The sequence below is a fragment of the Perca fluviatilis genome, chromosome 22 (assembly GCF_010015445.1).
Source record: "Perca fluviatilis chromosome 22, GENO_Pfluv_1.0, whole genome shotgun sequence".
In the NCBI taxonomy this organism is placed as follows: domain Eukaryota; kingdom Metazoa; phylum Chordata; class Actinopteri; order Perciformes; family Percidae; genus Perca; species Perca fluviatilis.
Genome location: NC_053133.1, coordinates 20,202,595 through 20,220,933, shown reverse-complemented (window position 1 = coordinate 20,220,933; position 18,339 = coordinate 20,202,595). Strand labels below are relative to the sequence as shown.

General features: G+C 38.5%; 1 protein-coding gene across 1 annotated transcript; it reads right to left on the bottom strand.

The window, feature by feature from the left end:
* Positions 1 to 1,288: 1,288 nt before the first annotated feature.
* On the bottom strand, positions 1,289 to 13,249 carry pxdc1b (PX domain containing 1b). Its single transcript, XM_039790363.1, has 5 exons — positions 12,533 to 13,249; positions 4,158 to 4,249; positions 3,908 to 4,025; positions 3,703 to 3,814; positions 1,289 to 2,569 (listed from the first exon to the last, which is right to left on the bottom strand). The coding sequence occupies exons 1-5, from the start codon at positions 12,786 to 12,788 to the stop codon at positions 2,446 to 2,448; spliced, it is 702 nt and encodes a 233-aa protein (XP_039646297.1). The 5' UTR covers positions 12,789 to 13,249; the 3' UTR covers positions 1,289 to 2,445.
* Between the last annotated feature and the right edge of the window lie 5,090 nt (positions 13,250 to 18,339).

Below are 18,339 nucleotides of genomic sequence, written 5' to 3'. Positions count from 1 at the left end.
ACAAAAATCTCACATAACACATGAGCACTTAAAAATGAAATTGCAAGGCATAAAATGGTTAGCTTCACACAGTGGCTGGAGTTTACAAAATAGTTAAAAAATGTTGTGTAATATTATTTTCATATAATCGGTCACACTGTCCTATGAATCATCACACCCTCTGGCTGGCATGATGGGCATATTGATATGTTAATAAAACATCAGATGAGTACCATTTTAGTCATAACATCTGAGAGACTGTGGCAGAATATTTATAATACATTACTCAGCCTGCAAAGGGTCTTAAGATAGACAGAGGTCTAAATACATATTTGATCTTTAAATATGAACTCATACAGCCTTTAATAAACATCAGAAAATCTGACCTTGGTATGGAAATGTAAATAACAAATTGTTTATTTCTATTGAATCATATTAATCATTCCGATTATGTACGTTGACTTTTTTTCCAACTGAAACCTTTACGTCCAAAGAATATGCTCCAATTCAAGACGTCATTCTTGGAGAAAAGAGAAAAACAAAAAGAAGCATGAAATAGTTTCACACCGTGAGAAAGAGCTGTACTTTCTCATGGGGTGAATGGTGATCATGACTGTGTTACTAAATAGACTCATGCGGAGGATCGTCCTGTTGAAGCCGTGCGTGCCAAGTTCGTGAGGGTTGAATGCCTTTTGTATTTGGAGGGGCAGGAAAGTGGACACAAGCTGTTAGCCCACATTGTAAGGCCATAATGACTTCTGCATTGACAAAACTGTCAAAACAATGAATATAGATGACTTCCTTACAGTCGACCCTACACAAATATACACTTTCTTTGCCTTTCACTTGCATTCAAAACAAAAGTAATGCTTCACTGAGTTCCATGGTTTCATAAAAGGCGCCACGAGAAGTGAAAGTAACCCAGAAAACATACAAAAGGCATGAATTTGAATCGAGTGTTTGATTATTTGACACAACTTTTTCTATAGAAAGTTTTAGTACAGCAAGGTCATTTGTCTTCTTAAGATAAAGAGAGGACTTGTTTCCCCATCGCAGGCCGAGCTGCAGGCTCCCACAGTCAGCTGTCTGACTGAACCCACACACGTCATCTTACAGAACGGGTCAGACACTGTATGACCTCCATTGACCCAAAAAACAAAGCTGTCTTTGCCCTATTTCATCACTCATCTCATGGCAACAACAGCGGTGAGATGATTTAGCTGTCCACATAATGGCAACACTCAATCTACGCTCTGATATATCAAATTATTTGTTTATAAACATAAAATAAGCAACATTATCAGCTATGTATGTAACAAACACATATTTTACTGTACTTTATTATTCAGACAAAACTTCATAAAGAAAATTCCAACATCCAAAGAGGCAGCATTAAGTTCTGACTCTGGAAAGTTGCAACAAAATGATACACTTAACATTTCTTTTACATTCTTTAATTCCACAGTAATCCAAAACCCAAGTGAGTCAATTAGCATAAAAGCGTCATTATTCTCGCTCCATTTACTATCAACTTTTTTTTTTTTAATGCTAAAAACCAGAAGACTTCCATTCTTTCACGTTTGTAAAACCAGCTGCATATCACAGCAACAAAACAGGAATAATCCCATAAGTTTCAAGCTGGTCTTTTACAAACAAAAAAGGTTCCTACATGCTGGTGGAAAGTGCACCATAAACAAATATTATACACATATCTTTGTGACAGCTTGCTGTATTCCTACAGGAATAAAACACCAGAGTGGTAACACTGTGGATAACTCATCAGGGAGCAGTTTCAATGAGAAGACAATAGGCTTTGCAGATGCGTCACATATCTCCTGGCAAACCGGGCCGATGCCATGATGGAAGATAAACACGACACAATAAAACAATTGAGATAGAAAAAGAAGGCGTGCTGGTCGATTCAGCTACATTTCTAACAGTGAAAGGTCCGATACTGTAGGCTGCCGTGTGGCCCTCCCCTCTCTGGCTGCACTCACACTCCAAACCACAGACAATGATGTGTTTGATGAATACTTTTGAAGTGGTCAAGCTGCACATTTTGAAACCTCTCCAGCTGTTTACATCTGCCTCAGGACTCAAGAACCTCCCTTGTTGCTGCCCCAGGTTGTGTAACAACACGTGAAAGCCCTCTGTAGCCAGTATAAAGATCATCCTGTTTCTTCTTGACACACTCAAGTAAGGCTCTGAATGAGGCACACTGGTGATGACGTCGCTCAAAGTGGCAAAAATTAAGTAGTGGTGCAGCTGTTGCATTCTTCCAATAATTTGGTGCGCACTGTACATCTGCGCCACTCCAAAATGGGCGACAAGCAACTCTAGAGTTTGCTAGGATAAGCAGCATTTACTTGGAGCAGCTATATGCAGCTTTGCATAGCTATAGGTTCCATTTAAGAGTACATATTCCTCAATGACAGCATCAGATGTGCATTAACAGGCATCAGTTGTTCATTCCAGGATGTCAGTTTCAAATGGGACCAGATGGTAGTAGGAAAGGTTGGTGACATACGCTTCGGTTTCCTCATCACACAGGTCTGCTTCCATTGGCAAAAATTCTGTTCCATCCTCATACCTGGACATACATAAATCAAAGACACAATTACTCCAAGGACGGGACAGACCGGTTAGTCTAAAGGTAGGAACAGTAGCATTTAACTTATATTAAGTCAATTGTATTTTGTCTTACACATTTTCTTTAAGCCTAAATATGCAAATTATTTCCAGAACAGACATCTGAACATTGAATGAGCCCAGGTTTAAAACTCTTGTTTTATTTTGTTGACATATTAGAGTCAAACGTTTTTACAGAGGGAATTTTAAATATCTCTTTTTATCACTGCATAAATGATATATGAACAACGCAAATACACAAATACACTAAGTTTAGTGAAATAAACACCTAAATGTGTATTTTGGATGTTTTCTTTCCACTAGTCTGAAAGAAGACATGTTATGGAAGCAAAAGAGCCAGAAATCTCAAAATGTATGTGAAAAAAATAGGTTTTTGTGTCTAGCCTTAAGGCCTTATGTTAATAGTTTACAATAACCAATAAAAGACTTTGTTTGCTAGTACAAGAAAAGAAATACCAAGAGGAATGTGTTCCTCTTTTGCTTCCTACACACACCCAGGGAAGGAAGGGGTGCACAGACACACTTCCTGTGGGGGCAGAGTGTCCTGGGTTTGGGTCACATTAAAAGACTTCCACAGTCACCAAAACACTTACTGTACACTCTATTTAGTACACTAATATTTGTAGAAAACAAGTAGGTCATTTGTGTTAAACTGCAACCATCTTGCTGCTGGGTCTACTCACTCACTCTGGGTTTATAATCAGGCTCATGGCATGATTTTTTGAAAATCTTTGGAACCAATCTAACCTAACCTATCTAACCTACAATAGAGCAAACTTTAGACATGGAAAAATGAACCTTTACAATCAGAGATCAAACATACAAATGGAATAAGATGTACCCCAAAGATAAAAATCTGTAAATTAAAAATCTCAATCTTGCACAAGACTTGTAATAAGGTACTTCCCAATTACCCCCTCCCTTTCTTTGTACATGTATAAAAAAAGTAAATGTTCAATGGACTCAGAAGTGTTAACGATTGTCTGGAAGAGGGTGAAAGAACATTGCAATAAAGTATAAACATTTTTTTTTTAAAAGAAGACAAATGCAGAAATATGTGGTCTAAATACTTACGTATCTTCCACAGAGTCGGTGGATGAGGGTCTCTCCTTTTCTTCCGGGAGACTGTGATCAAATACGATGGTTTCTGTATTGGCCAGACAGAATCCATTTGACCGCATGATTTCTAAAAAGGTACAGAGTGCCGGTTTAGTCGTCATGACGTTAGGGATGTCAACGGTGGCTCGATTTGTGTTACAAAACAATACTAGATATATACCTGATATCTTGATTGGACTCTGAAAGCACGGCTGGATTCGGTGGACTTTGTCATTCCTCAGCACCTGGTCCAGCGGTGATCGCTCAAAGAAAGTCAACATCACCTCTGACCTGGAATACTGTGGAGCCAGGTCTTTAGTCATCTAGTCTACATAGTTGTAAGTATGAGTTATTATGAAAATCTTCTAATGTACAGTGAACATGCTAATAAAGTACTGATATATTCAAAGGGTTACAGTTGAGGTACCTACCTTGCACGGCATGTTGATGGCATTCTTCAGTAGTCTTTCCACCTCGTTTAATTTCTCCTCAATGTCGTTTGCCTCTTTGATTTTTACCAGCCCTGAAACAAATAAATGTGAATATCTGAAATCATCAGCTCTAGCGTGAGGATTTGTTTTATAAACAGTTAGTTATTAGATCCCCCTTTTGGAATCTAATGTAATTCAACACAACGGTTTTGCAAATAATCCTATCTTTGTGAAGCTTATACATTCAGAGTGTATACTTCAACTGTATGTTTTTTTTTTCTTTCCAAACCCCCAATCCAATCCAACAGCATCAAGAAATACAGCTAAATGCAGAACGTAAAAAATATCTTAGAATATATAAACAACTCTAAACTAAAGAGTCTGATCTCCAAAAACTGTCCCAAATTTAAAAATGTTTAGTGCAACTATTTCTGAGCCTGTTGGATAGAGAAAGAGCAGCTGCTTTGACCTTTGCTGCCACCAGACTGTTATCTTTTCAGGCCACAAAAAGCCAGACAGGTCTGAATGTATCCCTAGTCTTGAAAAAAGGTTACAGTAACCTTTTAATTAACAATGCTCCCTGATATTTACCCAAAGTAGGAGGATGGAAAAAAAGACTTTTTTATCTTTAGAACAAGAACACAATGTGATGCTGTGAACACTACCAGTGTAATTGCAAACATTTGTACGATAGCAGTAATAACGGAGGAAAGTGCTAACAGGTGTAGAGAGAAAAGCTACACAATAACATCTTAACCGCGCATAACACTACACTACTAATTTAAGAAGTAGTGGGAGTGTAAAATCAGCACTTTGAGCAACACAAGGCTGCCGCCCATGTGAGCAAGCAGTCAGCGACACATTTACTGCCATGCTGACAAAGGAATGTGGTGAGAATAATAATGGAAGACTGCAGTCACAGTGATGAGTCTCTGTCTCATGTAAGTGCTACAGACAAAACGCAGTCACACAGCGGTTACTGTTACATGGAAGTACTGAGTAAGAGAGCCTACAGCAACACTGTGCACAGTCACAGTCTCATCCATTTATAATGGCCAGCAGTGATGACATCATACCCAGGGGGCTGTGAAGAGTGATAGGGCAGTTAAATCACCACTAGGAACCAAGTGAGACTCCCACCCAGCCTGAACCTCATACTACCTTTGAGTCTCTTTAAGACCCGTTTGCCAGTTTTCTCTGTACATGTGACATATCTTACATGTTTAGTAGGGATTGACCGATGCTGGTTTTTCAAGGCCGATACCGATACAGATTATTAGTAGTTAATAAATCCGATAACCGATATTTCGAGCCGATACGTATTTACAGTGAAAATGAAAATCTTTAAGTCAAAAAAGTCTGAAATGTTACAAACTCCAACACAACTTGTTTAAATGCTTTAAGCTATTATTTGATAAATTAGAAACTTTGAACATAATACCCAGTAAAAAATAGTCAGATAATGTTGTGGGCGGGACATTAAAAGGTGCTGTAGGTAGGACTGCGAAGATCCAGGACTTTTAACATCAACAACTTCTCAGTCCCTCCCCCCTTTCTGCTAAAGCCCAAAACAGTCTCCTAAGCTCCTCCCCACCAAAAGGGAGAATGAATGCGTGTGCATGAGCAGTGATTGACACCCCGGCCCTGATTGGTGCATCTGAACAGAGAGCTGTGGATTTTTGCAAATCGCACTACAGGCTGTAGGTGGTGCCAGAGGAGCCAGATTTTTTTTTTGTATTACCCGCTTCATGTAGTTCTACTCAAACATAAGGTCAGTTTCAGCAAATATGACAGAAAGTTAGTTTTATAAGTCTTACCTACTGCACCTTTAAGTCAGACTCAGTGGTGAGTGAAACCGAAGCAGAGGGACAGACACAGAGCTGTGGCGTAGCCAAAGTAGCGCACATTTTAAATTAATTAACTTTATCGGCTATCAGGCAAATAAAACTGCTAATCGGTCTCTTCTAATGTTTAGGGCTTATACTGATTTATTTAGTTGTTTTGTCATATCCAAACAGCTGTGAGTAACGTTTTAGACAGTTAAAGTAGCTTTTGAAAGTTTAGAGACTATATTTAATATCATAAACATAAAGAAAGCATGTGTCACAGTGTGGTCCATCAATGCTGGGAGAAACTCTAAGATGTTTATGCGTTGTTAAAGGAAGTCAGTTGGACAGATTGCATATTGAAAGTTGGGTGTTTTCATGTAGCTGTAGTCAGAAAACAACCTCTAGGTTAGCAGAAAAGAAGACAATTCCAGCCCAGAATATTGGAAACCCACATATTAATTTTTTTTAAAAAAAAAAAAAAAAATTTTTTTAAAAAAAAATTTTTTATTAAAAAAAAAAAAAAAAAAAAAAAAAAAAAAAAAAAAAATATAATAAAAAAAAAAAAAAAAAAAAAAAAAAAAAAAAAAAAAAATATTTTTTTTTTAAAAATATAGTATATGTTTATGTCCTGCCATGTAGAGCGCTGATGTTATGAAGTGCACATTATTTATTATTAGGTGCAAGCACACAGCGCACCCAGGGTGCACATGGAACAGGGTGGGATTAGGAAGAACGTATTATCATACGTTATCAGAGGGTGTGTTAGGGACTGGTAACAATCATCACAAGTCCTCTGATCCCTTTAAAAAGCTGTTTTCTCCACCATAACATACTGACGGTTTGGTCATAGAGTGGAAAGTCCAGAGGAGCTTGTCCCGAGAGGAAACTTGTCTGGGACTCACAAAATATTTTGCATCCCAAATATGCTGCCATTAACACATTATGTCTCTTTTTAATAAATATTTGTGGACATACAGAGGTCGCCATGTTTTGTGTAAGGATGCATCTTTATTTTGAATCAAAATGTATGTATATACTGTATATATGTATATATAAGCCACATTTGAGTTCATAAATTGCTCTGTAATGCATTCAAATAAAATTAAAAATCAGGAATGAGGTCTAGTGTTTTGTTGATGAGGGGAGTTTTTACAGACTGTGTGGAATACTAAAGGTATAAAAGGCTTGCTTGATGTGCAAAAGAGAAATATGTGTGGTTATTTTTGCAACAACTCTGTGTTGGTTGCGCAATATTTAAATGTGGTGGCAACTACAGTGGATCTGGTGTGTGAAGCTACAATTTGACGATGTGTGCCTCTCTAATTAGAGACCGAAGATTCCACACATACCTGCTGCCATCAGAGGGATATACAAGATGTTAATCAGCTGAAAGGCTTACATATACAATAAGCAAGCTGTTGTGGATAACAGATGCTGGTTAGAATCATTCATTCATAAAGCGTGACTACCATAATCATAATAAAACCTTATTCTGTGCAGCTGGACTTTGGTTCTGAGGATCTATAATAAAGGTAAAACAGTAAATAAAAGGGATTTGGGCTACTTTGGAGCGGTCCATGTGTGACAACTAAAGGCACAAAACTCCTGGGCAGTGCAGATTTGGTTGGAGCATGAGGGCGGCACAAAATGCCATCAACCTTGACACCGCAATTGCAGTGCTCCACTGAATGTGACACCCCTCCTACTGCAGCTCTCTCCCACTGGGACTCGAGGCAAATCACCAAAATACCAAACAGACAGGCAAGGAAAAAAAACTGCACAGTGAGTTTCATCTCCAACAACTATAAAATATTAATTTGTGTATATTTCATCTCAGATTTGCTATGTTTGTGACAATTACATTACTGTCTTCTGGAAAATGTCTTCAAAAGACACTGACACAAAAACACAGCTATGTTTTATTTTCCTACCAGGGTCCCTAAGTGTTTTTCCTCCAATTTCCTGTGAACGAGTCCATTTCCTGCATGGGCTTCCTGGCTACAGTGGTCTTCTTTCTGAGATTATTTATTCAGCCCCCAGTAAGTCTAATTTGGTTGTTTCTTCATGGCCTTCACTCTTAATTATCTCCTATGGAAGATCAGCTTGTATCTACCTAGTGCAACAAGTTTGTACTACACTGATACCATGACATTTCGGTGTATGCGCCCGCCTCCTATTTGATTTAATTGCACACTAAAGTGGCCCATCTGTTAGTTCTGTGACAGCATGCCGTGCTGACAAGCCACTTCGTCCATTAGCTGAAATAATACAGTAGAAGTAGATGCAACAGGAACTGGACTGTGTCCGAGTCATCGTCGAACACATTATCTAAACGGTCATCAGATGCTGTAAGCACCAGCTATTTCACAGCTATCTTCTACATTGATCTGATAAGCACATGTCAGCAGCCCAACGCTCTATCATCTAACCGCTAACTCTCTGCAAATTGGTCAACATGTTATTTCTGGACGTCTGAGTCAACAAGCAGAGGACATCAAACCTTTGTGAACAGCCATGTCCATGAAAAGGCCAGGCAATGTTACACTCATTTAATATCCCGTGTGTACAACTACCAGTATTTGATGTTGCAGTGTGTCCAAAATCGCTACCTAGTGCACTGTAATTACCTAATGACCTTTATTTAACTTTTTTTAAGTTTCAATATTCTAACTATATACTATATAACTATAATGTGTTGCAACATTTATTTTTATATTTGAGTCATTTATCAAGCAAACATGTGAAATATTTTCTAATTCTTGCCTCTCAATGGTTAGTTGCAGCACTATAAAATATAGGCTAAAATGAATGCTATTTTACAATGACCACATCCCAACAACTGTCCTGAGTAATGGCAATAAAATAGCTGCTTGCTGTAGCTTCATTTTATGGACAGATATGAGACGGTTATCGATTTTCTCATTTAACTTTCAACAAGAGAGCGCATATGTTTATTTCCCAAAATGTCAATCCATACCTTTAATTCTGGCACTACAGTAATCTACAAAAACACAATTTTCAGTGGCCATAATATAACACCATTAAAGTTGTACATTCTTTAAATGTAATGCATCTAATCTATAATTCTGCCAACAAGGAAGGAAAATAATAGTGTCCAGAATGTTTACACTACAAAAAAAACATGATTCAGTGCGCCTCCTTTAAGGGATGTGTAAATTAGCGCCATGATAACCAAAAATAGTGTCCAAGAATATACTATGGAGTATTTCTTATGTAAGGAGAATGGATAAAGTGTAAGAGGGAGGGATTTTGGACACAGCCGGTGGAATCTGTCTCCCAAGGAATGTGAGCAATCCCTTCCTGTCTCTGTTCACTCTGGGGTCACATGTAAGGTAAGTGTTAAGAGGCCTTCGCAGACCAGAGGGACTAAATATGGGAGGTCCACTCGTCTCGCTTTCACATCATGACATCAGTCTGAAAGCTCTGCACGCCTTCCTTGTTGCTTAGACGCAGCACAGAAACAGGAAAACATGGGCAGAAACTGGAGCAAAGTGGATTGAGAAAGGCCAAAGCAATGTTTTTTTCACGGGGACTTTCAATCTGAGTGGCAGTTAGAGGGGATGCTAATGAAATATTGAACAGAGTTAGGAATTAAAAAAAGGCCATTAGGGGAATGTTATTAACCCTGTGGCTTGCTATCCATCCATGTAATTGTCAAACTCGCTTAAGTCACTAAAGTTAACACTGATGTCTCCTTCAGTGCTGATATCACAGCTCCATTTATCTTAAAGCGTAACTCTTCCCAAATGAAACCTAGGGTCTTTTTGTGAATGTACCGGAGTCAAACTTTCATTTAAAAGCATAATTTGGACGGAAACGCCACTTTTAAGATTTACCGTATTCTCGTTTTTCGGTCAAATGGCCTCTTGAATGGGAGAGCTAGGGGCACTTTTATGATAGCATCAAAATCAACATTTTTAAAACACTAAGAAGGCTCGACACAACATTAAACTTTGCTCCAAGTATCACCAAGGGCTCTACACATGAACTCGAAACATTGAGAACATTGTTTGTGTACACAGAGTTTACTAAAAAGAAAGGTTTTGAACAACTCACTTTAGTGGTTTGGTTTTTCCGGTCCCCGCCATCTTGCCAGTCAAAAATAGTCGATCTCCGAATGCGACGAGGAGAGTAAAGATGGAAAGCTCCTAAAACTTACCCACATAGTTATTATATCAACATAATTGATGATTATTTATCAAAAATCTCATTGTGTGCATATTTTGTGAAAGCACCAATTGTGAACCCTACAATATTGCCACAATATTGATATTGAGGTATTTGGTCAAAAATATTGTGATATCTGATTTTCGCCCTATCACCCAGCTCTATAGTAGTGCGTAAAAGTGGCGTTTCCGTCCAAATTATGCTTTTAAATGAAAGTTTGACTCGGGTACATTCACAAGAAGACCCTAGGTTGCATTTTGGCGAGCGTTACGCTTTAAAGCTGTAATCAGACAAGTGACATACATTAAAAGAAGAAGCAAAAAGTGAGTCATGAGATCCGAAATGTCTCTTCCCAAAATGCACTGCAGACTGCACTGGCAGCAGCAGAGCAGAGAGCTGTCAACAAGCTTGTCAGCTATTTCAGTGCACGGGCAGGAAGCAATGCTTTCCAGTCGCCACTAAAGGGATGTTTCCAAAACATTTGTATAGGCTCAGTGGGTAGAGACAAAAGGGAAGTGCCAAGAAACAAGAACAAGTTGGGAGCTCTGCCAAACCTGTTGGAAGTGCCACAGCACCACAGTGTCAAAGATCCAAGCCCTGAGGTCCATATAGGTTGAGCTACATATGGCAAAAGACTGCCCTCTACAAAGCCCTGTCTGAAACTTTGCTGTAGAAGACGTCACAGCACGTTTTCATAACCTCTAAACCTGTCAATTAAGTTGTTTTTCAAGGATGGTTAATGGTAATTCATGTTTTATATGCACAAAGTAAAACGCCACTGGCAGATTAAGAACAAATAAATAAGGGAAGCAGGCATCTTAACCTAAAAAACTAATTTGTTCTGTGAAAGATAGGCTATGTGAAAAATATCATCAAAATGTCGGAGAAAATTTGTGGCACACAAATAAAAATGTAATCCATCAAAAAATAAATCTAAATCACTGAATTTGGAAACATGTTTTATATGTTTTATTTATTTATTGTTTTAATGTAGTCTAGATATGTCTGAGTAAAGCATAGTGCAGAATTTCTAATTTCTTTCTATTTATTCTAATGTGAACCTCTGCACATCCCCTGATAGATATATTTTGTACATCCTGCACAAAACTGTTTTTTTCATATTCCTATTGTAATAGTTCTATATTTATATTTCTTGACTTTTGCAGTGCTTTGCTTTTCTTGTTTATGTCCTCTTAATATGTTTATCATATGCACCAAATACCAGGGCAAATTCCTTACCTACTTGGCAATAAACCTGATTCTGATTTTAGCCTGATGCTGGCACAGCACCGAAACTGTCACCTCACTGTGACCTCACAACTGGGGTGGTTCCTGAGCTACAGAAAATAGCTGCTTAAACAGCCCAGTATCCATTCATCCTAAAGAGCCATGACGTATCAGGTGCAGAGAGCAAATGTCCACATTAGTGTTGGTATTTTTTTTTTTTTTATTCTCCCATGGGCAATCCAAGAGAAAGCAGACCTTATAGAGCACACAGCCTTTTAGCTCCGAAATATTGACCAGGATTAGAAACATCCTGTCAGCATGTTGGTCTCGTTGTCTCCAGGTTATGTGATAGGTCTGCTAATGTGACTCCCCAAAGTGGATTTTGTTAAATATTAACCGGTCCAAACAAAAGCATGAGGCAGTTTAGTTCAGATAAGCTTTAAACCCTCATTGATTATGTTGAGTGTGTTTTTACTGCTTTTATTTTGCCGCCCAAAACATATAAATCATGTCATCTTATTTAGTTAAGCTCTATATTGAAGTGATGTCTAAAAGTTCAATCTATCCAAAGCTGAGATGCCTGGAAATGAATGCCCATATATGGTTCTCAATCATACATTTATAAAATGTATTATAGTTATACTGTATTTCACACAGTTTGTTAGGTAACAGGGTCTGACTGTAATCCACAAAAAATGAAAGGGAAAAATCTCCCTCCACTTCTGGGGAGGAAAACTTTGCTTCTACATTTTCCTGGTCTGGTAGAGCCAAAGATGCAAAACCTACCTTTCCAACAAGTCATAAAAAAAATATCTGTAGCTTAATGATATTATATTAATATAATATCTAGTAGATAATATTTTCTAGTTCTTGCTTCTCAATGGTTAGTTGCAGCCCTATCAAATATAGGCTAGTAGTGCAGATGCAGAGAAAGTTAAGGGGGGGGGGGGCTGCCACCTCCTGCGCATTTGGGCCCATAACTTGCAGCTACGCCCCTGAAATGTAACCCTAAAACATGTAGGCTATATTTGGCTAATAGTTATATCATTTGTGATGCTTTCTTACTGTAGGCTATTTACTGATCTACCATCACTTCCGGTCATATAACTGTCACATTCCCTTCAGACCAACCTTCTAGCAGTGGAGACTTGGAGAGCTCTCTTCTGTCCTCAGGAAAGGACTCCACCAGTCTTTTAAACAGCCGCCCCAGATCGGAATAACTCCGATGCAAGTATAAAATGTTCCTGTCAGACCACTCTGTCCGTATCTCGAAGAAGTCCTCTTCCTCTCCCCGCTGGCTGATGATGAGTCTCCGGATCCCGTTGACCCAGCAGTCCCGGACAAACATGTTGACCAGCGACGTGCCTTCAAACACAGCCGATGCCATTCCTCAGACGTCAGTCCAGCATGCTGGGGCGGGCCGGCGGCGGACAGCAGGGTCTGAAGGAGTCGATGCTGAGATAAAAAAAAATAAAAAAAATGAAATCTGGAAAATAAGAGACAACTTGAGTAACTTTTCGGTCTGAGCTGTCTGACAGCAGCTGTGTGTTACGCAGGAGGAGGAAGATGATGTTTTGCTCAGCCCGTCACAGGCGTGAACTCAAACGTGGCATGATCTGAGAAAAAAAAAATAGACTTTAGAGTCAGAGATACCGCCCCCGCACAATTGATTTGTCAATCGACATTTATTTTTCAGTCATCCTCGGCAAAACGTCGAACAGATCAAATCAAGATCTCCAAAGTCCAAAGATCTCTCAAAGTATAAAGTCCTGCTCCCTGCTCCATGTCGTTTAGTTTCCTAAATCCAGAGCATGTCACTTCACAGTCTGGATAAGCTTTTCTTTCAGCACAGTTTCCTCCCCTCTCCTTCCTTCCTCCCTCCCTCCTTGACAACAGGGTATTATTATGCAAAGAATCCAAAGGGCTGCAAAGACAAAACTGTCCATCTCCTTTGTTTAGAGGACCAATTGCTTATTTTGCTCTTTTTTCTTTATTCAGACAGCTTTCATTGCCCCTGGATTTGATGCCATTTGCCAATTCTTTTCTCAAATCAGTACACTTAATCTTGAAATGAGATGTTTGGAAACAACCACAAAGTCCAACAACTCAAATATCTTGTACCAGCTATGGAGCATTAAAATGTCCTATGCTAGATTCCCCATTTCTGACCTCACATAACTCATGTCTTAGAAAAATACCAGTATTTTAGCCAATATTTAGCCACAGCAACAACAACAAAACTGCAGCCTATTATTTGTCTCCTGCCAGTCAGTGTGACCAAAAAAGGAACAGATATTTTCTGCATTGCTCGATTGAGCGGCACACTAATGCTAAAAGAGCTTTACAGGAAGTCGTGGCCAGTCAAGTAATGACGATTCAGCTGTAATTAACTACTGTCTGCAAACAGTTCTGGTAAAAGCAATTTATAACAATACAGCACAGGAAGCATGTTAATTGCAAGGAAAAAGCAAGCTGGGAAACTCTTTACTTTACTGGACACATAAAAGCACCTAAATCTGTGCTGAAAACTGAATATTGCACTGTTGAGATCAGAGAGAGCTGTTCCGCTGTAATGTGCACATTAGATTTTATGAGACAGAGCAGGTGGTTGCTGCAAAAGTCTGCATTCATGCCCCAATCGCACCTTTGTGAGTGTTTCAGTCTCGCCATTGCAAATGTTAAGGACTCAGAACAAGGCCATGCAGCCAATCAGGAAAATACACTTTCAATTTGCCCCATTTAAATTGTCCAAAGAGGTCTCTCCTTCACATGTGACAGTTTCATATTCAGCTGCTCGGTTCTGTGTCGTAGCGAGGAGACATATTGGGTGGTAAAGCTGTCAAGTGGTCTGCATTTAAAAAAATGTTGCTGAAATGGGGAAATATATAAATAAATATAGGAAATATTCTTTTAATCTAGTCTCAGAGAGGAATTCCTGCTTCTCTGGAAGTTCCACATTGTAAACCACAGATAAAAGGTTATTTCCCTGTCATTTTCTGTGTTATTGTTTAAGTGACAAGTTCTCTAGGAAATGTAAACCACTTTTTTTTTTTATACGTATTATAGTGGAACTGTGTCTTTGACATACTCACCCCTTGGAAAATGAAAACCAGATTTGTAGTCAGTGATCATAATAATTTCCTAATAAGCATCATGTTTGAACGTACATTTTCTTGTACTGTTGACTGGTAATTAAAAAAAAGAGATACATTGTGTATTCATTTACCTAAATCTGGCTTTGTGAGAAAAATGTCAGAAGTAACATGACTTTAACTAAACATACAATCATTTTGTAGTAGTTGAATTAATGACATTTACACATTTAAACTATTTTGTGGCAGTTGCGTTATTGAATGTATTGAATATTGAAAATGATATGATGTCAATGTTTGTTTGCAGAACAGAATCATATGACTTACTGCTCCTTTAGATATTGTTGTCTGCACCAACCTGTATCATTACAATAAGCAGAAATCATGCAGCGGGGAGAAAATAACCGTGACGCACTGTAATAATGAAGTAGCTGTTGTTGAATTGTCATTGTGGTCGAGGTGTAAGATGCAGTTTCATACAAACCTACAGAGAAAGAGCTGAATCACCCTGAAAAGTAACCAAACCCAAAACGTAACTGTCTGTCTGCTATTGGCTGGTCTTTGCTGGTCCAAAGGCCTAACCATTGTGAGGTAGAGATTTTGCTTTAATGGGTGAGGTAACCTCAGTGGACGGTGTTGAAGAACCACTATTTGCTGACTGACATCACACTGACTTCCAGAAAAGGGGGGGGAGTGGGGGACTGAGTACCCAGGGCCCTCATGTGAGGAGGGCCCAAAAAGATGCAAGAATGAATAGATGTGGGCAGGGAGGGGCCCATAGAAAATGCCTTTCTACAGGGCCCAGAATTTTGTGCTACACCCCTGGTTACAGGTTTTAAAGTCAAACTATATGGAGTTATATTCCTATCTTTAATCAAGAGCGCATTCTTTCAATTTGAGAGCATTTCTCACTGATATTACGTTCAGATTTTGTAATAATTACCCTCAAAACCTTGCTCTCACACTCAAATAGTCACTGCTCGCGCTTGGATTTGCTCTGCTTGTGCTCAAAGTTTGTGCTCGCGCTTGGATTTGCTCTGATGCACTCAAACTTTCTGCTTGGACTCAGATATGTTGTTGTTTGGACAGATTTCCTGCTCTCAGCTTTGAACCTTCTCCTCGCACTCAGGCTGATTCTGCTCACTTGCAAAGTTTCTGCTCTCGGATTTCTCCTGCGCGCTTGGATTTTTTGTGTGTTATAACCCTATCAAAAGTCAACAACCAATAGAATGCCAGCTGTAGTGTTGACCAATGAAATGATCCCAACCCCGTTGAGGGTGCGTTCATTTTACTTTAGAACGTCTGTTGAGGGCGGCTGCACTGTAACCTGACTGTAACCAAGTTTATATATCCCCGCGCCGTTTATGGCTTTATTATAAGTATATGTCAACAATGTGCACAGAATGGTCGACGCACTTTCACCTGCACCCGTCAGGAAACGGGAGAAAGCTTTGAAGTGGGACGTATGAAGTTATGTCCACAACTACGAGGGTGAGTAACATAACTTAAGCACCTAGCTAGCTAGCTAGCATATGGCGCTAGCATATAGCCTAGCTTGATGTCCAGAAACAAATATATGTTCTTTATTGTATAGCTAGCTAGATTGAACGACATATGACGGACAGTGTGTGTATATGTGATGACCCTACTTTGTATTTTTTCCTCGTTTGGTTAACCATGTTCCTGGGATTTGGCTAATTTCATGTTAGAGCCAGTAGTAAAACATAAACTGTAATATAACTGAAAGAACACAAGAAACTGGATTGTTTGTGTCAGTTTTTGCATCACTGTTGTTTGTTGTTCATCAGAATTTAGTCTTCATTCCTTCATATAACATTAGTTTGAAAATAGATTCATAGCAATCTGTATAAAACGTTCAATTTTATCACTATAATAAAAACAGATCTAGAAATCATATGGTTTCTTATTTGCTCCTTAAATAGCAGTTATTTGTTTAATTGATACAAAGCAAACTGAACTGAAAAAACAAGTATTTTGTTTTACTTTCTTTTCATCCAGGTGGGGCTGAGGGGTTTGACCCCTGTTGATCTGTGTGTCATATCACCAACCCATGATAGCTAGAATTCACCCTGCTACTCCTGATCTACCTGCTGTACGGCTGGCTACAGACTACAACCATCTGCTTCAGATCTACCTACTGTATGACTGGTTACAGACTACAACCATCTGCTCCAGATCTACCTACTGTATGGCTGGTTACAGACTACAACCATCTGCTCCAGATCTACCTACTGTATGACTGGCTACAGACTACAACCATCTGCAAGTTTTGTTTGTAGTGAACATCATCAACAGCTACACTTAAAGTCTCTTGGGTTCATATGGGACTTGGTTGTTCTCCATACTGCATCAAACACTGTATTATTTTTTTGTGTTATATTAGTACAGACAACAGTAAGTATCATTACTTAATCACAGTATATATTATTCTGGTGTACACCGTTGACTTGACTCCATGCTATTGACTATAGTTTAGCTTGCCACCTCAAAACGTTACCTTAATTGCTCTTGTATAGTTAATTTATCTTCTACTAGTTGTACATACCTCCTATTTAATTGAATTATTCTTAATTTGTGTTGCCATACCTGAATCATCCCTCTTGTGAACACTAGGCTTATCTTATCTTTATTCATAACCCTGCTCACAAACTCACCTGAACCTGGGTCATCTGTTTGCCAATATCAATGTTCCTGCTACAGTAAATCCTATAGGCACATTGTACTGCTTCACCGTAGTATGAACCATACACTTTTAAGGTTTTGTGTCAAATATTGTGCAATTTGTTATGAATTACTCATTGTTTTGACAAGGTAAATTAAAGCTATTTACCAAGTGTCAGCTCTGGTAAATTTAATTGTACTGTTTTTATTTTTTATAAATGTTATGGAACATGAAAAAACAATTTGCCTTGATCAGGGTTTTAATTTGTTGCAAATGTGAACATGGTTTTAATAATCTGTATCTTATTGCTCTGAAAAACTACAATGATTTAAGAAATAGCAGTGATACTTATCAACATTTATTGAATTGATTGAATATATGGACAGACATTACAGGCACCTATTCATGTCAACAGAGAAAACAATAATTTGTTCTCTCTTTTATCACTTTGATTATACGCTGATGGTGCAGAAAAGGGTGAAGTCCTTGTAGATCTCTGGCACTTTGAGGACAGACCGATCCAGGAACTCTCCACTGTTGTCTTTGTATAGTATGCTCCTATTAAAGACAGATTCATAGACATCAACACGTAATATATTAGGTGTACATAGCTTGCTTTAACATCATTACTATCTTACCTTACCTTCTCTGATTTGGTTTTGTGGACATCAGTAATTTTCTCTCCCAGGCCTGGTTGTGCACCCTGTGAATTTAAGCAAGAAACATAAGTGTATGTAACATGATTTTACTATTATATTATTATTATTTTTACAATTGCATTATTATCAGACTTGCCAACCTTCTTGGTTTGTGCTACTGCTGCCTGTCCTCTGCACACAGGTGAGTGATGTGCTGACTGGCACAGGTCCATGCACATAGTGCAGCTGTGATGCAGCTCAACGGGTACTTAAGTCACACCTGGAAGAAGAGAAACAAACCAACAAAATACTTGTTCTTTCTGCTCAGTTTGCTTTGTATTAATTAAAACAAAATTACATTTAAGTTGCAAATAAAGCATATCATCTCTAGATCTGTTTTATTAGTGGTGAAATTGTACTTAACAGACTGGGTCCGTTTACTTTTTCGTTCATTTGATTTTCATTTCATAAACAGGTATTAAAAACAAATGGTTATTTGATTTTCGTTTTAAATCATGGGGATCA